Source organism: Polistes dominula, unplaced genomic scaffold (genome assembly GCF_049000335.1).
Source record: "Polistes dominula isolate Pdom_NZ unplaced genomic scaffold, Pdom_raw_medaka contig_29, whole genome shotgun sequence".
Classification (NCBI taxonomy): Eukaryota; Metazoa; Arthropoda; class Insecta; order Hymenoptera; family Vespidae; genus Polistes; species Polistes dominula.
The window spans coordinates 1,741,295-1,763,430 of NW_028300865.1; the positions used below are offsets into that span (position 1 = coordinate 1,741,295).

The window sequence follows — 22,136 nt, forward strand, 5'->3', positions numbered from 1 at the left end:
AAAATATAATTCACTTTCTTTATAATGTATTTATATAAATATTAATTAAATATTAATTTATTTGATTTATCAAAGTTTTGCATTTTAACAAGAAAATATAAACATTAATGTACACTGTTTGTTAAACGTGAAACACGATTTCTTAAATATCATATTTTCTTATGATTTATTGATTAATATACTTTATCTGATAATATAATCTTGAACAACAAAAAAAAAATGAAAGAAAGAAAAAGTTTGTACACGACAATTCATAAATATAATATATAAAATATTCGTAAGTTGTTCCATCGTGTCACGTAAGCAAGTAGTTTCTGACTAATCGATGGAATGGCATCGATCGTACCTGCGGTACAGGTGAAATCGGCCAACGGTGGAAGGTGGAAAAAGGTTCAGTCCATCAGGTTGATTCTCGGTTCAAAGACGTTCTTTTCTATTGCTCTTTGACGTTTCGAAGATTTTTCGAAGACGATTCAAGTTACAAATCCAAGATTATGGTATAATAATTATATTTTTTTTTTTTATCGATAACACAACTATATAATTGTTTTTTACGTTTTAACAGGTATAATATATATATATTTCAAATATATTTTGATTTATACAAACAATATAGATTATTGTTATATTTTAAAATGTATAAAATATTATACAATATTATTAAATAATATTGTGATCAAACATTTGTACTTTTATATAATATTTTTTCTATTTTTTTTTTTTTTTTTTTAACATTTCAAAGAGACTGAATCAAATTCTTAATTTTATAGTAACGAAATAATTATACCAATAAGAGACGAATTATTTGTTTGTTTTATAAATAATAATATTTAATTATTTATTAAATATTTAATTATGAACGATTATTATCTGTTTTTTTTTTTTATTTATTTCATCGATATAAAAGGCACTGTTAAAATAACGTGCATCGATTATTCCGTAGGTCAGGTATATGTGATACATAAGTATGTATATACTTGTCAGGTAACACATATATATATATTTATATATACATTGACGTCGTGACATTCGCGTGATCTTTCATTTTTAATTAATAATTATTGAAGAAACCTAAAACGATGAAACTTTTATGAAACAATTTCGATGCCAACTTTCTTGTATTTGCTATTTTTTTTATTTTTATTAATTTAAATTGCATGCGGCAATAAATATAAAACGTTATTTCTGATTTATATCTACAGGATAGAGGGAAACAAGTAAGAAAGGGAGAGAAAAGAGCAAGTTCTATAAATACCCTAAAAGTGGTCGATGTATACTACTACTATTACTAACTGCGTTAGCTGCTCGTATGCAGGAATTTATTCAAGGTTAGTGTTAGTTTTCTGGGTCATGTACGTGACCTTGAACAACAAATTGTACACACATGTTGCGAAATAATTGTTTTTTTTTTTTTTTCTATACACATTCAATAATAAACTTTGTTGTTTGATGTATTATGAAAAAAATAAAAATTATAATTAATTGCAGGTGAAAAGATAATCGAAAGACATTAAATGTAACTCCAGTATATGGAAATCAATAAAAAAAAAAAAAAAAAAAAAAAAAATGGCAACCTCGACAGAACGTAAAAAGGATCCCTACCAATTGGGATTTGTTTTAGCACCAAGAGTACCTCAGGGTTTGGCAGCCGTTGTTGAAAGTTTAACGAGAGAGGTATTACGAAAACGACCGGAAGACATTTACGTTTTTGCTGCTCGTCATTTTGAAAAATTACTCACTTTGCGTGAACAATACGATGACGTTGATGAAAAATCTAACAAAAAGTATCATCATTTTTCTAATAATAATATTAAAAAACGTAACGATTGCAAATTATCGAGAAAAAGTAAACGAATAATTAAAGATAACGAAGTTAATTGTACAAACAAAGAAGAAGAAGAAGAAAAAAAGAAGAAAAAAAAAGAAGAAGAAGAAGAAGTTTGTTGGTCATTGAATGAAACTGCAAGAGTACTTGAAAGGCATAGAAATATTTTTGGTGACGGTGACAAGAAAATAAGCACCGATGAAATTCGTCAATTGGAAAAACAAGATGAAAATTTACGATCGTATTCAATCGGTACTAAAAGTAAACGTGGAAAAATGAAAATCAATTCTGATCAATCTGATCGTCAAGATGATACGTTAAAAAAACAAATCAAAAATGACAAAGAATCAACATTAACGAAATTAGATCGTAATTCAAAAACGATGAAAATAATTTCACAAATGCCAAATGTATTGATAACACGTAACACTGATAAAAAGGATATCAAAATGGAACTTAGGAAAAATAGATTAAGGGATAAAAGTACGGATTCTTCTAACGAGGGTCAATTTCACGAACGTAACTTGGATAATTCGAGAATAAATTCATCTTCATCGTCATCGTGTAAAGCAACTGAACAACGACGACGACGACGTAGTCGTAACAATAATGAATTAAATGACGAATTAATGAAAAATAACAAAAAGATTGGCCGTAGTGAAAGTGTTGATAGATATCCGAGTGGTACGAGTAAATCATCGATTAAAAATGAATTATCAAAAGTACGTAACATGAATGAAGTTCAAGAATATCTAACGCGTAATTTTAATACTACACCAAATGAAATCGATACGAGTTACGTTGATCTTGTTCAAAATGTTATCGATCAAAATGTACCAATAATCAAAGACAAAATTGATGAGTTAAAATGTCACGTTTTAACTAATAAATCTAAAAATACTCGTATTAATAATGATACGTTGTTAAAACGTGATATTAGACCAAACACTTCGGAATATCATACGAAATCGTACGAATGTGATAAATATCGTAGTAAAAGAAGTTCGAGCGTTGATTCTATGATGAATTTTAAAAGACAACAGGACGATGATACATTGGAAAATAGATTGATCGATACTCAAAATATTTTACAAGGTATTTCATCAAAATGTTATAACAAATCATCGTCTAATATTTTTGATGAAAATTCAAAGATAATATTGCCAGCGGTTAGACCGGTGTCTTCCAAAAATTCTAAATGTCTTTCACGAAGTGATTCGAATCATTTGATTTTACCACCCATCTCACCGGATACAGGTAAAATTATCAAGAAAAAGGATGAAGTTACGTTACCAACGTTATCAACAAATAATATAACAATTGATAATAATAATGTATCGTTAGTTTCAGAAGATAAAGAAAATAATTATTCTGTTGATAATAAAAATGATGATGATGATGATAGTAATCTTGGAAATGATATATTACAATTATCAACATCTATCAAGGAAGATATTACATCTACAAGAAAAATGTTGGAAAATGTTAACGAAGTATTAAAAAAACCCGTTAATGATTGTCCTATCGATGATAACAAAATGATCGATGAAGAAATGTCTTCCACCAATAATACGAAGGAAAATAATGAGACTAATGATATTGTTGACAAAATTAATAATGATAATAACTTCAACGATGTTCTTGGTGAACAAATAGAAGTTGAAGTTGAAGTAGATGTACACGCTGAAGATGAAATATTCCAAGATAGTTTAAATGTTACACCGGATATCATTGATATTCCACCTAGTCCTGATTCTTTAGAACCAATTATAGATAATCCTGATTTGTCAATGATAAACGATGAAACGAAATTAAAAGAAACATTTGTTGAAATTGAAGAAATAGAAAGTAATAACAAAGTTGAAAATGAACATAATGAAGAAATGAAGAGTTCAGAACCAGTGATCGTTGAAGTTGCAGATGATTTGATTAGTATAGAAACTGAAGAACCTGTTAAAGAAGAAATTGTTGAAATAATCAAACTAACTGCAAATTCAGATCAAAAATCCGAATCTGAATTTGATGATAAATCAACTGGACAATTGGAAAATGATAAATCTAAAGATGAAATAAATCATTTGAAAGAAATCGATGAAATTGTTGTTGACGATGAAGAAATTAATAACGAACAAGATAATTTATTATCTATTAAAGACAAAAAATTAAAAGGTTGTACATTAAACGTTTCATCGTCAAAAGAAGTTCCATTTTCGTATATCCTTACTGAAGGTTCTCCGGTTGAAATACCTGATTTTGTTACTACGGTAATTATCCCAGAAAGACCACCATCATCACCTGAATCTAATCTTGATATTGAAGAAGAACAAGAAGAAGAAGAACAACAACAACAACAAGAAGAAGAAGAAACTTCACTTCGTGAAGAAAGACGTAAACGTGCAGTAGAAAGTTTTGGTGAATATATAAAACCAGAACAAATAGAATGTTCAACCGTTGACATTGATTTTATACGTGGTATCAAAGCTGGTCACGAAATTGCAATAATTCGACAAGATCTCGATGGTATCAAAGAGGAAGAAGAATCTTCAGAGGAAGATAAGAAACAATTAAAATCAATGAATAACGAAGATCAACAAAATAATGAAGATACGAATAAAGAACCTAATTCATCGTTGTTAGAACACATATCTGAGACTGAAGAAAACGATACTGACGATGATAATGACAAATGTCAGAAGAACAAAATAATACCAATCATGGAAATAGAAATAGAAACAAAGAATAATATCAAAGAAGAATCTAACGATAATGTTAATAATTTAATCGAAAATTCATTGGAAAATGAAGAAAGTACAGAAACAATTGAAGTTACTTCAGAATCGACGAATGAAGTTAAAGAAACAACCATAACCGATAGATCAACTGATAGTTTATCATTGGATCCTGCTAGGCCAATTGTTCCGGAATTAAATTTGGATTCTTTGCGTGATATTACTATATCGTCGTTTAAAATGAACGATGCAGATGAAACCGTATCGTTGACGGAACAAACATTGTCAGGAAAGGATAAAGTTGACTTGGATGAGAATGATGAAAATGGTGACGATGAAAATGATGAAAATGATGACGATGAAAATTTGAATGAAAACGATCAAAAAGAAGATAATATTACACCGATTGAAATGATTTCTATCGATGAAAAACCTATGAAAATTAATGAATCGTTGATTAATTTAAATGACGATGAACTGAACAAAGAAAAAAGTTCTATTTTTTCCGAGGAAGGTGAAATAATTAAAAACGAAAATGAATTGTCGCAAGTTTCTAATAAAATTCAATCAACGTTAACTGATACGATTGAACAATGTGATACCACCAATAAAAATGATTGTTCACCGATTGAATATTTACAAAAAATAGAAGAAAAGACCGATTTGGATACCGAGGAAGAAATAGCGAAAGAATTGATAGAAATTGATCGTGCAGAAAATCTTTCTCATTTACAAGATAATTCAATAATTTCGAATGATCTTCCTGACGAGAATAAATCTAATGAAATTTTGATGATAGTTTCAGAAGAAAATATAAAAAGTACGAATGATAAACAAGATGATAATGATTCTTTATTTAAAAATACAATTTCTGATAGATCAATAGAAAATTTGAAAGAAACCATTAGTCCTAAGGATGAAGAAGAAAATATTTCGAAAAAAATGGATTCAACGAGATCTGATGACAATTTAGAAAACAACGTGAAATGTGAGACCTCTTTGACGGCTTTTGAAGAAGTCGAATCAAATGAGATTGATACGAAATTGATTGATGATGAGAAAAAAGAATATCACATTGACGTGACAGATCTTAAACCAATCGAAAGTCAAGAAAAAGAAGACGAAGATGGTGAGGATGAATCTTCAAAAAGTAGCAGTTCAACTTTTCATTCGGCTGCTACCAAAATTCAAGCTGGTTTATATCAATTTTGTTTTTTAATTATTACTTTTTAAAACACTTTTTTTCTACTACTAACACTATTTAATATATTAAACTAATAAATATTATTATTATTATTATTATTTTATTTAGGTATTCGTGGTTTCTTAACTCGTAAGAAACTTCAAGAAAATAATCCTCATAGTTCTACGTTGGATAGTATTCCATCTATACAAGAAAGTGTTGCAGTAAGAAACATTATTAATAAACATATTTTTATTATTTCTGAGTTGTATATATTATAATATGTTTTTTATTATTTAGGAAGAACCAGTAATTGACGATTCACAATTGGTATCAAAAGAAGTTGCTGATACTTTGATCAAGTCTGATCTTTCATCGGCAATCAAATCGGAAAATATCACAAAAATTGATGAAAATGAACAAGAAAAACCAGAACAATTGACAGAAACAATTTCAATGACGATAAAACATCGTCAACAATGTCTTCGTCGTGAAGATGCCATACAGAGGAACACCTTGTCAACAGAGAATGCATTTGCATCGTGTGGTGTACAACATACAGGTGAATTTCACGATTGTTTGCCATTACCTGTATTGGAATCTAATGAAATGACGAGAAATAACGTTTTATCTGAAAACAAAGATGACGATGAACCTACAAAACTTACAGAAGAAAAATTAATCGATCAAAATCAAACCGATGAATGTAAGAAAGAAGATAATGCACTTGTTGAATCATCAAACGATTTAACATTGAAATCAAACGAACGTGACGATGATGACGATGATAATAATATTGAAAATATCAATCGAACTTCATCAAGTTTAGAAAATAATTTGAACAATTTATTTGCTGGATTAAATCCAAATGATTTAACCAAATTATTAGTCAATCAAGTAAATAGACAACCAATCATGTTAGGACTCGTTGATATTGTTTCTAATTCTGTAATTGGTACTAATACCAATGTAATATTTCAAACAAATGATAATTTAAATGTTAATGATAATTTAACAGGTTCCGTTAAGGACGATTCCATTTTAAAAAATAGTTATTTAAATTTTATAACAAGCATTGAAGATAATGAATCAAATCACGTTATTAAAGAAACATCGAAAGAATACATGCAAGATCATTCGAATGAACATAGTATGCAAAGTTTACGTGAACCTTTAGCCCTTCCTGGAACACCTGAAGGTATTTTGATCGAGGAATTAAGTAGTTTGGATAGTACTACTATGTCTAAACTTCAAGATGTTTCTTTTAATCCTATCAATTTGGAATCTACAACGATGGATCGTGAATCTATCGAAAAATCAATTGATTCTGATAATTCAATGGAATTGTTAGATAAATCGGATGACGTGGATGTTCAGACACCGATTAAAAAAGATAATGTTAAGATGGAAATGTCAAGTACGAAAGAAGATGATATTCAAAATAAAGAAGAGATGGTTAAAGATAATGCAAATCAATTAATTGTCGATGAGAATATTTGTGATGGGAAAGGGATTGAAGAGTCGACTAAGTCTAATTTTGAGGTAGATGAGGTTGAAAATCATGAAAATAAAATCGAATATTTGGATGATCAAGGTGAAATAAAAGAAGGAAGTTTAAATGACCAAAATAATGAAAATAAAGAAATAAGTTTAGATGAACAAAATAAAAATAAAGAAGCAAGTTCAGATGAAAAAGAAGAAAATAAGGAAACAAGTACAGATGATAAAGATGAAAATAAAGAAGCAAGTTCTGATGAAAAAGATGAAAATACAAAAACAAGTTTGAGTGACCAAGATGAAGATAAGAAAAGAAATTTGAATGACCAAGATGAAAATAAAGAAACAAGATTAGATGAAAAAGAAGAAAATAAGGAAACAAGTACAGATGATAAAGATGAAAATAAAGAAGCAAGTGCAGATGAAAATAAAGAAGCAAGTGCAGATGAAAATAAAGAATCAAGTGCAGATGAAATTAAAGAATCAAGTGCAGATGAAAATAAAGAAGCAAGTACTGATGAAACTAAAGAAGCAAGTACTGATGAAACTAAAGAAGCAAGTGCAGATAAAAATAAAGAAACAAGATCAGATGAAAAAGAAGAAAATAGGGAAACAAGTACAGATAATAAAGATGAAAATAAAGAAGCAAGTGCAGATGAAATTAAAGAATCAAGTGCAGATGAAAATAAAGAAGCAAGTACTGATGAAACTAAAGAAACAAGTGCAGATGAAAATAAAGAAGCAAGTACTGATGAAACTAAAGAAACAAGTGCAGATGAAAATAAGGAAGCAAGTGCAGATGAAAATAAAGAAGCTAGTGCAGATGAAAAAGAAGAAAAAAAAGAAGCAAGTTTGGATGACCAAGATAAAACTAAAGAAACAAGTTCAGATGATCAAAATGAAAATAAAGAAGCAAGTTCAAATGAAAAGGCAAACAATTTAGATAACTCTAACAACGAAGAAAGTAAATTATCAAACGATACGATACAACTTAACTTGAATGATTGTATAGAAAAATCAGATGATAAAAATACATAATTTAATCAATATACATATACTTATCAAACCTAAAACAATCCTAACATATCTCCATAGAAATGATACGTGATGAAATCAAAATTATTTTTATTACAATCTCAATTCGAAGAATAATTTCATTGATATAACAATAATAATAGAAAATATATCATATTTTCATCCGTATCATATCAATTTGAGTGTGTTAACAGTTTTATTTATTTATTTATTTATTTATTCACAGTTTTATTAACATAAAAAAAGAAGCTCGAGTGCAAAACACGAATGCTTTTTCAAATAAGAGTTCCCTTCGTTACGTAACTTTCATGCATCCTGGTTGACTCTGATGCTCGTTAAACTGTTAATTACTATATCACCATTTCAATTCTATCTTCCCATGTGTGAATTATTCACGCATCATGTTGAACCACCCCCGTCCTCCCACCCCCGGTGGTTTTGCTAAAAGTTTGCTCTACGAATAGTTACATAACTGCTTTACAATTATTACTCTTAAAACAATGATCAAAAGTTTTTCTGTTAATGTAAAGTAGGTTTGATCAAAATAAATCGTATAATTAGAGGATACGTGTATAATAATTAATAATAAATAATAAATTTTTGTTTTGAAAATATTCATTGTCAAATTTGTGTATATTTGACATGAATATGTTGTATGAAAATCTATAAGTAAAGAAATATATAAATAAAATGAAGATGAAGAAGGAGAAGAAGAAGAAGAATAGTGAATGAAAAAAGAAATGGTCATCCTGTTTGATATCTTCGTTCAGTTAGGCTAGTTTATGACGCAGAATCGATCTTCTATCAACGTTCCTATAGTTTATTATTAGCAACTTAATCACGCGTCTAGGGTGGAACGAAGTCACGTATGTACATTGAGAGCGTGCACCTGATGTCTATAGATAGATTTATCGGGAGACTTTTACGTTCTACGTCATTCCTGTACCAACCGAATAACACTAACACAATCATATATACGAGCACACAATTACAACAACAACACAACCCACTTACCAATACCGATTACTTTCATACAGTGAGCTCACGATTGTGAGTTAATCGTCTTTTAACGTCATGCATTAATTCATCTATGAAAAGATACATGAGGAGGTTGTACTGGTGGGTACACGCACGTGGGTTTTTTTCTATATATATATATGTGTATTTGTATATGTGTGTATATATTCGTTCGAGAGATAGAAAAAAACATTTTCGATAAAAGTGACGCAGAGAAAGTTGAAATCCACTATATACCAACGTGTTACAGTGACGTCTTTACTTTGATTACTTTCTTTCTCGTCAACACCTTTTTTTTACATATTTACCTATACCAAGGTCCTATTATTATTATAATTATTATTATTATTATTATTTTATGAGAGAAGGAAAGAAAAATAAAACAATCTATAAAAAGTATGTGATATGAATTTTAAATTTAATACAAAATCATTTATATTCTATTGAAATATTATTTTTCTTTTCCTTGTTCTTTTTTTTTTTTTATAGCAGATTTAATTGGTTTCTTCTTCTTCTTCTTTTTTGGTAAAAAAAAAAAAAATAAATATACAATGTGTTAAATTTCTTCACGAAATTGTAGAATAAATTATTAAACATTAGTTATGTTTTATTAATACATCGATGATTCGTTTATTATGTAAAATTCTTGAATATGAATAAATTTATACTCGGTGATGTAAATGAAATGAATGAAAGATTGTATTAATAATAGGAAAAACTTGTTTTGTTCTATTATAATCTGAATGATTATCTACGTCTCGTATGCTAAAAGATAGTTCGTATTTTTGATCAACAGATTACTGGAAATATCAAGAATCCAAATGTCGGATAAATTTAGGAATTCAATATTTACAAAGATAGTTATTTCAATATATTATGCAACCATTGAATAAATTAAATCGTCGTACCCTTTTTCAATTTATCTCATTGAAGATTGGTGCCAATCAATGATCATAACAAACATACTCGTTATGCTTATCAATTAATCCAAATGACGAATTCTTAGAAATAAATTAACTATCATGAAAATAACATGATCATCATCATCATCATCATTATTATTATTATTACTTCAATTGATTTCTAAGGAACAAATTAATACTGACAAATAGATAATAATAACACGTGTTTTGTTTATTTACAAAATACTTATAATACTGCGAAAATAAAAACAAAACATCCTTTTAAAATATCCTTCAAATCTATGCCTAGATTTATTTTGCAAATTTCATTATTATCCCTAAATAGGAGTAAATTTTAAGGGAACAAAAAATCATTGATAATTTCTTTGTGTACGAGTAAACAATTTTGAATTGTTCACTCCGTACTCGATTGATATTTTAATTAAAAATAAAATAAAAAAAACACACACACACACACACACACACACACACTTGGATATCATAGACAAAAAGTAGACATTTGGATTAATTTAAAATAATACAAAAAAAAAAAGAATTGTATCAAATAAAAAGAAAATCAAAAATAAAACCACACACACACATACACAAGGAGGAGACTGACTCTGTTTGAAGAATCCGCGCGTTTACGTTTTAATATTAAAAGAAAAAAAAGAAAAATATAAAAAAATATAAAAAAAAAAAAAAGAAGAAGAGTTGGAACGTTCACTCGCACGTTTCTCGAGGGATTGGGGAAGGGGTGGCAAAGGGTGAGGAAGGGGGAGGGGATAAGAACAAATTCTATTCTTTATTGTCGTACACGCGAATGCTTTTGCAAAGGCGAATACAAACGTGAACAAGAGAGAGAAAGAAAGAGAGAACAAAGGAGAGTAAAAGAGAGAGACAGAGACAGAGAGAAAAGGTTGATAGTAAAATACGCATGCGTGAAAGATCTCCCGCCTCTGGTCTGAGAATTGCAAGCAAGCAAACACACAAGAGAGTTTAGAACGTCGACACACTGAGAGAAAGAGAGACCAAGTGCAAGTCAGATCACCAAACGTGTATTGTTCTTTAAATTGTTCATCAGTTTTACTTTGATTTTTTAATTAATAAAAAGTGTTACCAAGTTATTCGTTCGTTTTAAAAAAACAAAAAAGAAGAAGAAAAAGATAAACAAGAAACAGAACACACAGAAGAAGAACAAGAAAAGAAGATATTATAAACAACTTTGAAAGAACAAAAATATATATATAACGTTAATATCAATCTTCCCAAATCTCCCCCACCCTTTCTTCCTACCCAGCAAAAAATTATAAAATTAGAAAAAAATTATAATAATAATAATACAAAAAAAATACCAAACAAACTTGAAAAGTATACACCTCGATTGGGGAGTATTGTTTTTTTTTTTTTTTTGAAATAAAATACTAAATAAATAATATATAAAATATATATATATTATATACAAACACGTACGCAAGAAGAAAATTTCATTTACGTTTTAATATTAAAACCAAAAAATACCAAAAAAAAAAAAAAGTAAAATAAAATAAAAGAGTTGCAACATTCACACAACTACGAATATATATATATATATAAATATATATTAAACAAATAAAAAAATAAATAAATAAATAAATATATGCACGATAAAAGACAAAGAGACGACGACGACGACAGGATGAAAGCAAATACCGCTGCAACAAAAATTCAAGCGAATTTTCGCGGTTATCGTGTTAGAAAACAATTAAAAGAAACTAAATCACCACAACAACAACAACAACAACAACAACAATTGCAACCTAAAAGACAACAAAGTGATGATGATGAAGAATCATTTACATCATCGTCAAGTACGTCAACGTTGAAAAGACAAAATACCAGAGAAGCTTTGGAAGAAAAATCGGCAACCAAAATACAAGCTGGTATACGCGGATATTTGGTTAGAAAAAAACAACAGGCTGAACAATTGGCAGCAACAAGAATTCAAGCCAATTTTCGTGGATTTAGAACGAGAAAATTACTCAAACAAAATGGACAGTGATCATCCGAAATTTTGGACTCTATTTAAAAAGCAAACAACAACAACAACAACAACAACAAATTATCGAATAAACACCTTTACCCCACCACCACCACCACCACTGAAGATTACATTCGTTCATATTATTATTATTATTATTATTAATATTATTCTGTTCTTTTAAGTTTTATTACAATATTTTCATTCTCATTCGAATCTTCTTATCGCTTATCATTTCTTTTTTCTATTATTATTATTATTATTTAAATAATAAATAATAATAAAATTTATTTATTATTATTTTATCTTATTCTTCCATTTCATCCCTCGTCCATTGTTCAATTCAACACAAGTTCATTCGAATAACAAAAAGGATAGAGTTTAAAGGATTAAAAGGACCATTTGAAAAGCAGTTATATCCCATCGTATCTTAGAAAGGTAAGAAAAATAATAATAACAAATAATTATTTAACAAACAATTATAAATTCAACAATTAATCCTTATCGGTCTTAAGTCGTCACGTGATATTGTGACTTTATTTTATTAATATTATTATTATTACTTTATCGTTAGGTTTTCTTTTTCTTTTTTTTTTGATCGTGGAATAAAAAAAATAAATAAATAAATCACATAAAACTTCTCGAAAAAGATATTAATAATAATAATAATAATAATAATAATAATGATAATAATGATAATAATGATAATGATAATGATAATGTATAACATTTGAACCGCATTAAATCGAATTTTGCATCGTGTGAAATAAATGGCGCGTTAAATCAACAACAACACACATACACATACACACACACATACACACATACACACCATATAACACGTATATACAATACATAATGTAAGACACATTATAAACGATGATACGAGTTGTTATTTAAAAACTAAATGCATTCTCTTGGTGTAATTTATTTTGTCGAGAGAGATAGAGAAAGAAAGAGAGAGAGAGAGAGAGAGAGAATTGGAAAAAAAAATCATCAGGGTCACGTCGCATGTAAAGTTTACAGTCAGACAATACTAATTCCGATCAGTCTAGTAATACTTAAACACAATTTATCATCGCATAATCTACTACAATCATAAATTACCCCTTTTATTTATTTATTTTCTTTTGCATCTTTCATATTGTTTTTCTCTCTAAACTGTTTTTTTATTTTTATTTTTTTATTTTTTATTGTTATTATATTTCATCGTGTAAGAAGAAATAATGTATTTTTTGTCATTTCCTATTAAAAGTGATGATGATGATCATGATGATGATGTTAGTTGGTAATTGGTAATGGTAGTGGTAGTAGTAGTGGTAGTGGTAGTGGTATAGGAAGAAGTTAGTTTAATCGAGGACGATTACGTAATTTAACTCAATGGGGTCCTATTGTCCAAGAAAACTATTCCGTGTATCAATCGATGCTGAAACGTGATGATACTTCGTAAATTGATAGCACTTGAATAATGATAAGTCTTAAGGACAGAGTTTGTGTTAATCATTCAAAATATGTACTATCATTCAAATAGAAACACGTGCCTTACTGTAATTGCCACAACCTCGATCTTTTATGAATATAAAAAAAAAACAATATTATTCAAGTATTCAATTATTAATATAATATAAAATATTTATATATATATATATTAAATTATAAAATTATTTATTATTATATATATATATTTTTTAATTGGGAATTACTTATACTCATATGTATATATATATATAACTAATTTATTTATTTATTTATTATATTTTATTTATTATATTTATTTATTATATTTTTATATTTATTATATTTATTATATATATATATATATATATATACTAATATACTCAGATATATATACTTCAATGATATCATAATATATATTAGGTATATTATTATGGTATTTCTAATGAACGCTTCATTTTTATTTTCTATTTTGTTGTTGTTGTTGTTATTTACAATTAATTTCTCTTTAACATTCTTCTTATTTTACTTTATTTATTTCTTTTCTTTTTTTTTTTATTCATTATCTCGTCGATTGATTATATCATCGATTACGATGACTTTAACTGGAAAATCCCCCGGCTTAATTGAATTTAGTTCGAGTCGTGTAACAAGCCAATAGAGTTTCGTTTTCGTAACGAGAAAATAAGAAGAAGAAGAAGAAGAAGAAGAAGAAGAAGTAAAAGAAGAAAATAAAAAATAAAATACAACATGCATTAAACGTACACACAAATGCACGCACACATGTAATAGACATAAAATACAACACAACACAACACAACACAACATTAACACTAACACTATACGTTTTACCGTCCTGTTGTCTATTTTCGCTACACGAGATTGCTACACGACAAAAGCAAGGAAAAAAAAATGCAATAAAAAAAATAAAAAAAAATAGAAAAAAAAACGCACTTATCTGTGAAATATCTAAAAGGCGAACAAAAAAAAACCAGGTTTTAGCATGGTTTAAAAAAAACACTTATTAAACGTGCTAATGCAAAATATGGTGGTGAAAAGAAAAAAAAGATCAAAACACGCAACAGTATTATATCGAATGCATAAAAATGCATTTGTCAATTGAAAACAAAACACGTATATTTATTTAAACAAAATATATAACAAAAAGTTTGACCAACATTCATCGAACAAAAAAGTACAATTTTCAATTTTCTTCTTACTGTTCAATTATTAATAAATAAAATAATTAATAAAATAATGATCGAAATGCATTGGTATTCGTGGATACCATTTTTTTTTTAGTTGCACTGTGATGTGAACGTTATTATGATTGCTTTTCGATCACGTTTAATTCTTAACGCGTTTTACGATGAACAACGGGATACGATAAAAGAATTAAAAAAAAAAAAAAAAAAACCAGTAATATACACACATACTATATATATACATATACATATATATATAAAAATATGATGTATAACTAACACATAGATATTTTATCTTTCAGCAGTTCGTTCGTTGGAATGAACACACACCCACGTGCAAGCAATTCAGTCAATGACGAGTAAAACGAGCAAGAAAGAAAGGAAGGAAGGAAGGAAGGAAGGAAGATGGTATTGACCCAGATTTGATGCACCATTGCAATACACGTTCTTGTTATTTCTTAATTATCATCTAACACCACTCCTCTCTCTTTCTCTTTCTCATATCGAGTAAAACGACAAATTTACAAAAAAAAAAGAAATAACGTGTTCAAATCAAAATACATTTTCATAACACACTATACCTGTCTGTCTATTAGTTTCAAAAAAAAACTAAACAAACATTACAAAGCAAAAAGAAGTGAATTATAAAATAAAAAAATAAAAAAATAAAAAAAGGAAACAACAAAGTAATAAATATATTGCAAAATATTTCAATAATAATAATGACTATTGCATTATGAAACATAATTAAAAACTACGCATGACGTTATACTATACTTGCGTTAAAAAAAAACGAAACAAGATGGGAAAAACTGGAACGAACGGATATTTATTCTCAACTTTTCTCACGTGACTTGACTCATCGTCATCGTCATCATCATCATTAATTATTTCCACTTCATCCTCTTCTTCATCGTCATTCCTCTTCCTCTTCTTCTTCTTCTTCTTCTTTTCATACAAGTGGTGTGTGTCCGGCCGATGGATGGACGTTCACATGATTCGTTACAAAAATATACACATTGCTTGCACTTCTTTTCAAGATTCATGTCGGCGAAGAATTTCACCTTGACGAGAGATGAAATTATTCCGAGATACATTTGACGTAACTGTTAGTACGTACGTAAATATTAAAAGGGTAAAGTGCCCGATGATGATGCATTTGCATTTTCCTATTTCTATTTCTCTATCTTTAACTCTTTTTATCTACCTCTTCATCTTCACATCTTCATCTTACTCTGCGTTTCTTATTCGTTATAAAGTATTCTTAAGATATTTTCTTCATATGTATTATATTTTTAACTTATGTTTCGTAATTTCTTAACTCGCTGCAACACCACATTAGTTTTTCAATTTTTAAATTAGCCGCGAGTTTAAATCGACCAATCAGAACGAATGTATGTTATTCTATACTATCGAATGTTAAAACGCGCCATTTTTGAATTTTCATGATTATCCGAAAGTATATACATATATATTATATAATAAGAAAGATTTTTAAAATAAAATGAATTCATATCAAATACTTCGTTGAAATTATTTCTACAATGTAAAACCAATTCCTATATGAAAAAAATCCCGACATCCCTACAAAACAATAATTGCAGAATTGTGCAATCTAAGTTGTGCACAAAATCTATAAAAAAAATGATTAAGGATATAAATGATAATAATTTGTTATTAAAAATTAAAAAAATATAGAATATTATATACTGTGTTGATTATTCGCATAGTAATATTTTCTAGTAACCTGCCTAGTAAACCGTGGTGTCGTAAATGAAAAAAAAAAACATTAAATTACAGTTTTCTACATTACCATTAAATGCACTCAGTTTCATATTTTATTATGCAGATGTCGTTGCAATTACTTTTTTTTTTTGACATAAATAGATGTATCAATGTAACTAGTATCAATCTGCCAAGAAATGACAGTAGATTGTAAAACGTGTGCAAATTGTTTAAAAAATCATTTTTCTAATATTATGAATAAATAAAGTTAATAATAAAACAAAATATGGATTTGGATACTGAGAAAGTTATAAATCTTGTATTCCCACAAGGAATATCAGGTAAATCATTGAAAACTATTATTTCTTATTAAATCTTAATATTTCTTTCTTTTTTTCTAACAGACTTATTAGATTTAATATATCAATTGTATATATATATATTCCTTGATCATGTATATATATTTTTAAATAATTACAGAAGTATGGAAAAATAGTTCAAAATTTGCCCAATACCTGTCAAAACTTGGTGGATTTGATGTTGATCAATTAAGTAAGTTTCATATTGTAACATTTATTATGATTTTAAATATTATATTAATATTAACTATGCGTTTTAAATTATAGCCAAAGAACCAGACCATTTGTCAGATGAAAGAAAATCAGTGTTGGAAACTACTCAAGAATTGGTATTTGGAAATTATAAAACTTTTATATCAACTGCTGAGAGTTCTAGAGAAATATTTAAACAGGTAATAACATGAAATATATTATTATATATATCATCTTGTTATTTTAATATAATTAAAATTGATTAATCATGTTTCAAGTTTAATGAGACCGAAATACGGCTCGATAGGCTGGTGCAAAAAATTCCAGAATTTGTGGAAAAGTGCCAAACATTTTGTGATACTTCGAAGGATATCAGTACACGTAGAAGAATAAATAGTTTAACATTAACAAGAAATGCGGAGTTACTTGAGGTATTAGAGATGCCGCAATTGATGGAGTCATGTTTAAGAAGTAATCAGTATAATGAAGCATTAGAACTTTCTCAATATGCACGTCAATTAGGTGCAAAACATGGTGATATTCCAATCATAGCAGTATGTAATATGCATCACTCATTTGTTCAATAAATTCATTCTAAAATGAATAAACTAATCGATACATTTTGTTATTGAACAATCATGTAGTCAATAGTAGCAGAAATTGAAAGTAGTTGGTCTGGAATGGTTGGACAAGTTGTTGGTTCACTTAGAGGAGATTTACCACTTCCAAGATGTTTACAATTAGTAGGACTTTTACGTTCCATGGATGCCTTTACGGAACCTGAGCTTCGTATCAAATTTCTTCAAGCACGTGATAGTTGGTTACAAAGTCTTTTAAATGATATTCCAAAAGAAGATCGTAAGTTTTCTATTTTATATGTATATATAGATATATGTATATACAAATAATTAATAATTGACAACAACATGGTATTATTCTTTATAGCCAATCTTCATATAACAAAGACTATAGAATTATCTAGGATACATTTGTTTAATATTATAACACAATACAGAGCTATGTTCAACGATGATGAATTAATACTACCTGGTAGAGATCCAAACATAAATGAATCGGCTATATTTTATCATTGGTTAGACGAAAAGGTATATTTTATTTATACCTTATTAATTTAATAATTGTTAAACTTATTCACTTTTTTATATTAATAGATAACGCAGTTCCTTACAACATTAGAACAAGATTTACCAGGTGTAACATCTATAGATTCTATTTTGGGCCAGTGTACATATTTTGGTTTATCTTTTGGAAGAGTTGGTGCTGATTTTACTGGACGAATGTCTGATATATTTGTAAGAATAATAGGCGACAGATTAGAATTAGCTATCAGAAGAACAACGAGAAAATTTGAAAAAGATATGGAAACATTTACATTAATTAATAAACCACAAAGAACTGATATTAAATCTGATACTGCTGTTAAATCTGTATGTATAATTAATTGTTATTCATTAAATCATTATATTTAATACAAACATTCTAAAACTATTATTATATTATCTTTTTGATTACAGGAAATTCCTCCGGAACAACTTGTAGAATTTTATCCATTAGCTGAATATTGCAATGGATTAATTTCTGCATTTAACGAATTGAGACCTTGTGCACCAGTTGCAGTATCCACCATGTGTACTAAACTTTTACAAGAATCATTACATTCTGTAGCTAAAGCTATGTTAATTTTTTATAAACAAGAACAACAGGTAGTTTTATTCAAATACATTTTGTCATAGTGACGTTTTTTTCTTTCTCTATTTTCTTAAGATATCATATTTTTGTTTGTTTGTTTATTTATACAGGCATTTGCTGCTGTAGAACGTGATAATATGATTAGATTTGCTGAATGTTTAAGTGAATATCTAATTCCTTATGTACAGTATTGTATACATGCTATCTTTCCACCAAATCAAATTTCAATGCATCTGGGAATTTCGGAAATCGTATTACAGCAAGAGGTATGTATGCACTATCAAAATTATTTGGTTGTTTTTTTTCTCAATAAATTTATATCGAGTTATAATATTAATATTTAATTACAGGGTATTACATATTTGGATTATAAAAATATACTAGAACCTATACTATTTTTATTACCACCTACTGCAAGTTTAAAAGCTACTATTGTATCTAAACTACCTTTATCTACCGCACAAGATATTCTAGATTCTACACAAATATCTACAAATTCGGATAATTCTGCGAAAGAAGAAGAAGCTATCATCACTATGTCAATGCAAAAAGTCGAAATTATTGATAATAAAGAAATAATAGAAAATAATACGAAAGATGAAAGATCACAGATACTAAATGAAGTATCTACTGAAGAAGATATTGAAAAGAATTCAATGCAATTATTATTATCAGAAAACATTCCGGCATCTATAAATTCTGATTTAAAACAGGATAAATTATTGTAAATTAAAGAAACAAACAAAAAAAAAACAAAAAACAAGAATTGAATTTGAATTATGTGCTATTTTGTGCTTAAATAATATTAATATGACAAATAAATCATATTTTTATTTATATATTTTCTTTCCATACGTCATATTTCATTAAATATGATTGGAAGTGTAATATAATAATTTTGATAAATTCATTCAAAACAAGCAAATATTAATTAATTCATTTCTTTATAATAAATATATATTATTAGGAACATAATTTCATTCACGAATTAATTAATAAATTTCAATATTTTTGATATATCTAATTTGTGTATATAGATATATATATATATATAAATAAATAATATAAGTATAATAACAATCTATAGAAAACATTCATATAAATAAATAAATATATAACAAATAATATATAAAAGAAATGAAATTTCTGATATTAAAGTGTATGAAAAGTTTACACGTATTTTATTTGAAAAAAAAAAAATAAATAAATAAATTTTTACTATGATGATTGGTCAGATAATAAATAATAATTATTATCACTTTCCTTTTTGTATTTTTTAGATTTTAAATAAGTAATCGATTTAACTTTAACATTACTATTATTACTATTATTATCCATTAATGATGAAAACGATGACGACGAAGAGAACGAATAACATTCACGATTTTCATTACTTCTACGCGAATATAATTTTTGCATTTTTTGTTTTGCACAAAATTCATTAAATGATTTCTTTTGATAATCATCATTACTATCATTAGATGTGTAATCAAATGTTTCTCTCTTTCTTATCCATTCTCCTTTTTCAGATTTCGAATCGTTCGTTTCATTGGTTACGTATTCAATCCTATCAATATTTATTGGTAAAGATTTATTATTTTTATTTAAAGTTCCTCTAATTCTACACAATGGTTTAGATTTTGTTAATTTCAATTCATGTTCATCGAGTAAATTTAACATTTCTAAAGAATCTGTGATAAAGAAGTGTGATTGTATTGAAATTAGAAAAACAAAAAAAAACAAAATAATAATAATTTTACAATGAAAAAAACTCACCATTATCACTTGTCTCATCTTTATCAGATTTTTCATTAATTTCAGTATTATTAATTGTACGACTTGTACTAGCTTGATAATGTTGTGGTAATTCATCGGAATGATCGTTCACATAATTATCCCATAATAAATCGGCATAATGTGTTGATACTTTATAATCTGATGGCCAATCATCGTATATCGTATTTTTTAACAAATTTCTTTTCCATCTTGTTTGTTTGGCTGGTGGATATTTTTTAGTACGATTTGATTTTTCTAATAATAATAATAATAATAATAATAATAAAATTATTAAAAAAAAACCAAACCCCTATTTTTGTATAATTGTAAATAATTTACGTACTTAAAATAGGAGTAATTGCTATTTCATTAAGATCTTCATCCGAAGAGATATTATTTTCTTCATTATTTTCTTTCACTTCAATATTTTCATCATTTTCAATACTACGTAACGAAAAAATTGGATTTGATCTTTCAGAAATTAAAGATGGTGAAAGTATAAGATTATCGTGATCGTGATTATAATTAATATCACGTATACGTTCAGGACTTATAAATAATTGACGCTTAGATTCACGTTGATCATTTACATTTGTAATTTCTTTTTTTGATAATAATATATTTGATGATATATCAATCTTTTTCTTTTTTTCTTTTAAACAATTCTATTTCCGATTCGGTATCGGAAGTATCCGATAAGATGAATCTTCTTCCTTTTTTATTAATACATTTGAGTTTTTTATTAGTAAATTTGATTTTGGAAAATTTCTTTTTACGTTTGATCTTCTTCTTCTTCTTCTTATTATTATTATTATTATCAAATGTATGTACTTTATTATTAATTTTATTATTTTGCTGTGCACTGTCCGACGATGTAAATTTTATATCCGAAACTGAACAAGAAGCATTTGAAATACCATTTTTAATGGGAGTGCTAACAACTATATTTGACGTTTGATACATTTTCAAATGTAAAATGAAATTCTTTCAGTGTTACACTGTTACCTTAACAATGATTCAATACGATTTGACTTCATGTCTATGAAATAACTATTATATTATATTACAAACATAAGCGAGTTATTATTTCTTTTGTAATAGAAGTTTTGACCTTTCTCAAATATAAATATATCAAATCAAATTTATTTATTTATTATTATATGTAATTTAATATATAGATTATATATATAATTATAATATATTATTGTACATTTATATTATATATTAAATATTTATTTATTATTTATATTATATATATATTTATATATTTATAAATCTTACTCGGTCGGTAATATAAAACAAATTTTATTTTCTATCAGGTGTTGTAGTAAATAATGACGCTTGTATATATAATATTTATTATATCTAACTAAGTTACTATTAAATATTTATTTATTATATATAATATATAATATATATATTTATATATTTATAATTCTTACTCGGTCGGTAATATAAAACAAATTTTATTTTCTATCAGATGTTGTAGTAAGTAATGACACACGC

The 22,136-nt window shown here is 27.1% G+C and overlaps 4 protein-coding genes across 7 annotated transcripts; 3 read left to right on the forward strand and 1 right to left on the reverse strand.

The window, feature by feature from the left end:
• The first annotated feature begins 30 nt into the window (after nt 1-30).
• Nucleotides 31-11,353, forward strand: LOC107066346 (uncharacterized). Of its 4 annotated transcripts, XM_089173476.1 has the most exons (6): nt 31-497; nt 1,203-1,328; nt 1,489-3,082; nt 3,170-5,749; nt 5,867-5,961; nt 6,038-11,353. In XM_089173476.1, exons 3-6 carry the CDS (start codon nt 1,567-1,569, stop codon nt 8,270-8,272), a joined length of 6,426 nt encoding a protein of 2,141 aa, XP_089029602.1. In that variant the 5' UTR covers nt 31-497; nt 1,203-1,328; nt 1,489-1,566; the 3' UTR covers nt 8,273-11,353. The 4 variants fall into 4 exon arrangements, with proteins under 4 accessions (XP_089029602.1, XP_089029548.1, XP_089029516.1 ...); XM_089173422.1 differs by having other exon boundaries at nt 31-565; nt 1,489-5,749; XM_089173390.1 differs by having other exon boundaries at nt 1,489-5,749.
• Nucleotides 11,186-16,390, forward strand: LOC107066460 (uncharacterized). Its single transcript, XM_089174045.1, has 2 exons — nt 11,186-12,646; nt 15,171-16,390. Exon 1 carries the CDS (start codon nt 11,828-11,830, stop codon nt 12,227-12,229), a length of 402 nt encoding a protein of 133 aa, XP_089030171.1. The 5' UTR covers nt 11,186-11,827; the 3' UTR covers nt 12,230-12,646; nt 15,171-16,390.
• Nucleotides 16,391-16,736: 346 nt separating this feature from the next.
• On the forward strand, nt 16,737-19,781 carry Cog8 (conserved oligomeric Golgi complex subunit 8). Its single transcript, XM_015321122.2, has 10 exons — nt 16,737-16,934; nt 17,074-17,145; nt 17,220-17,344; nt 17,423-17,698; nt 17,789-18,002; nt 18,090-18,250; nt 18,317-18,592; nt 18,680-18,868; nt 18,965-19,120; nt 19,205-19,781. Exons 1-10 carry the CDS (start codon nt 16,880-16,882, stop codon nt 19,580-19,582), a joined length of 1,902 nt encoding a protein of 633 aa, XP_015176608.2. The 5' UTR covers nt 16,737-16,879; the 3' UTR covers nt 19,583-19,781.
• A 169-nt stretch (nt 19,782-19,950) lies between these two features.
• On the reverse strand, nt 19,951-21,593 carry LOC149033766 (uncharacterized). The gene is made up of 4 exons (XM_089175143.1): nt 21,492-21,593; nt 20,974-21,295; nt 20,631-20,885; nt 19,951-20,545 (listed from the first exon to the last, which is right to left on the reverse strand). The coding sequence occupies exons 1-4, from the start codon at nt 21,591-21,593 to the stop codon at nt 20,073-20,075; spliced, it is 1,152 nt and encodes a 383-aa protein (XP_089031269.1). The 3' UTR covers nt 19,951-20,072.
• Nucleotides 21,594-22,136: the final 543 nt, after the last annotated feature.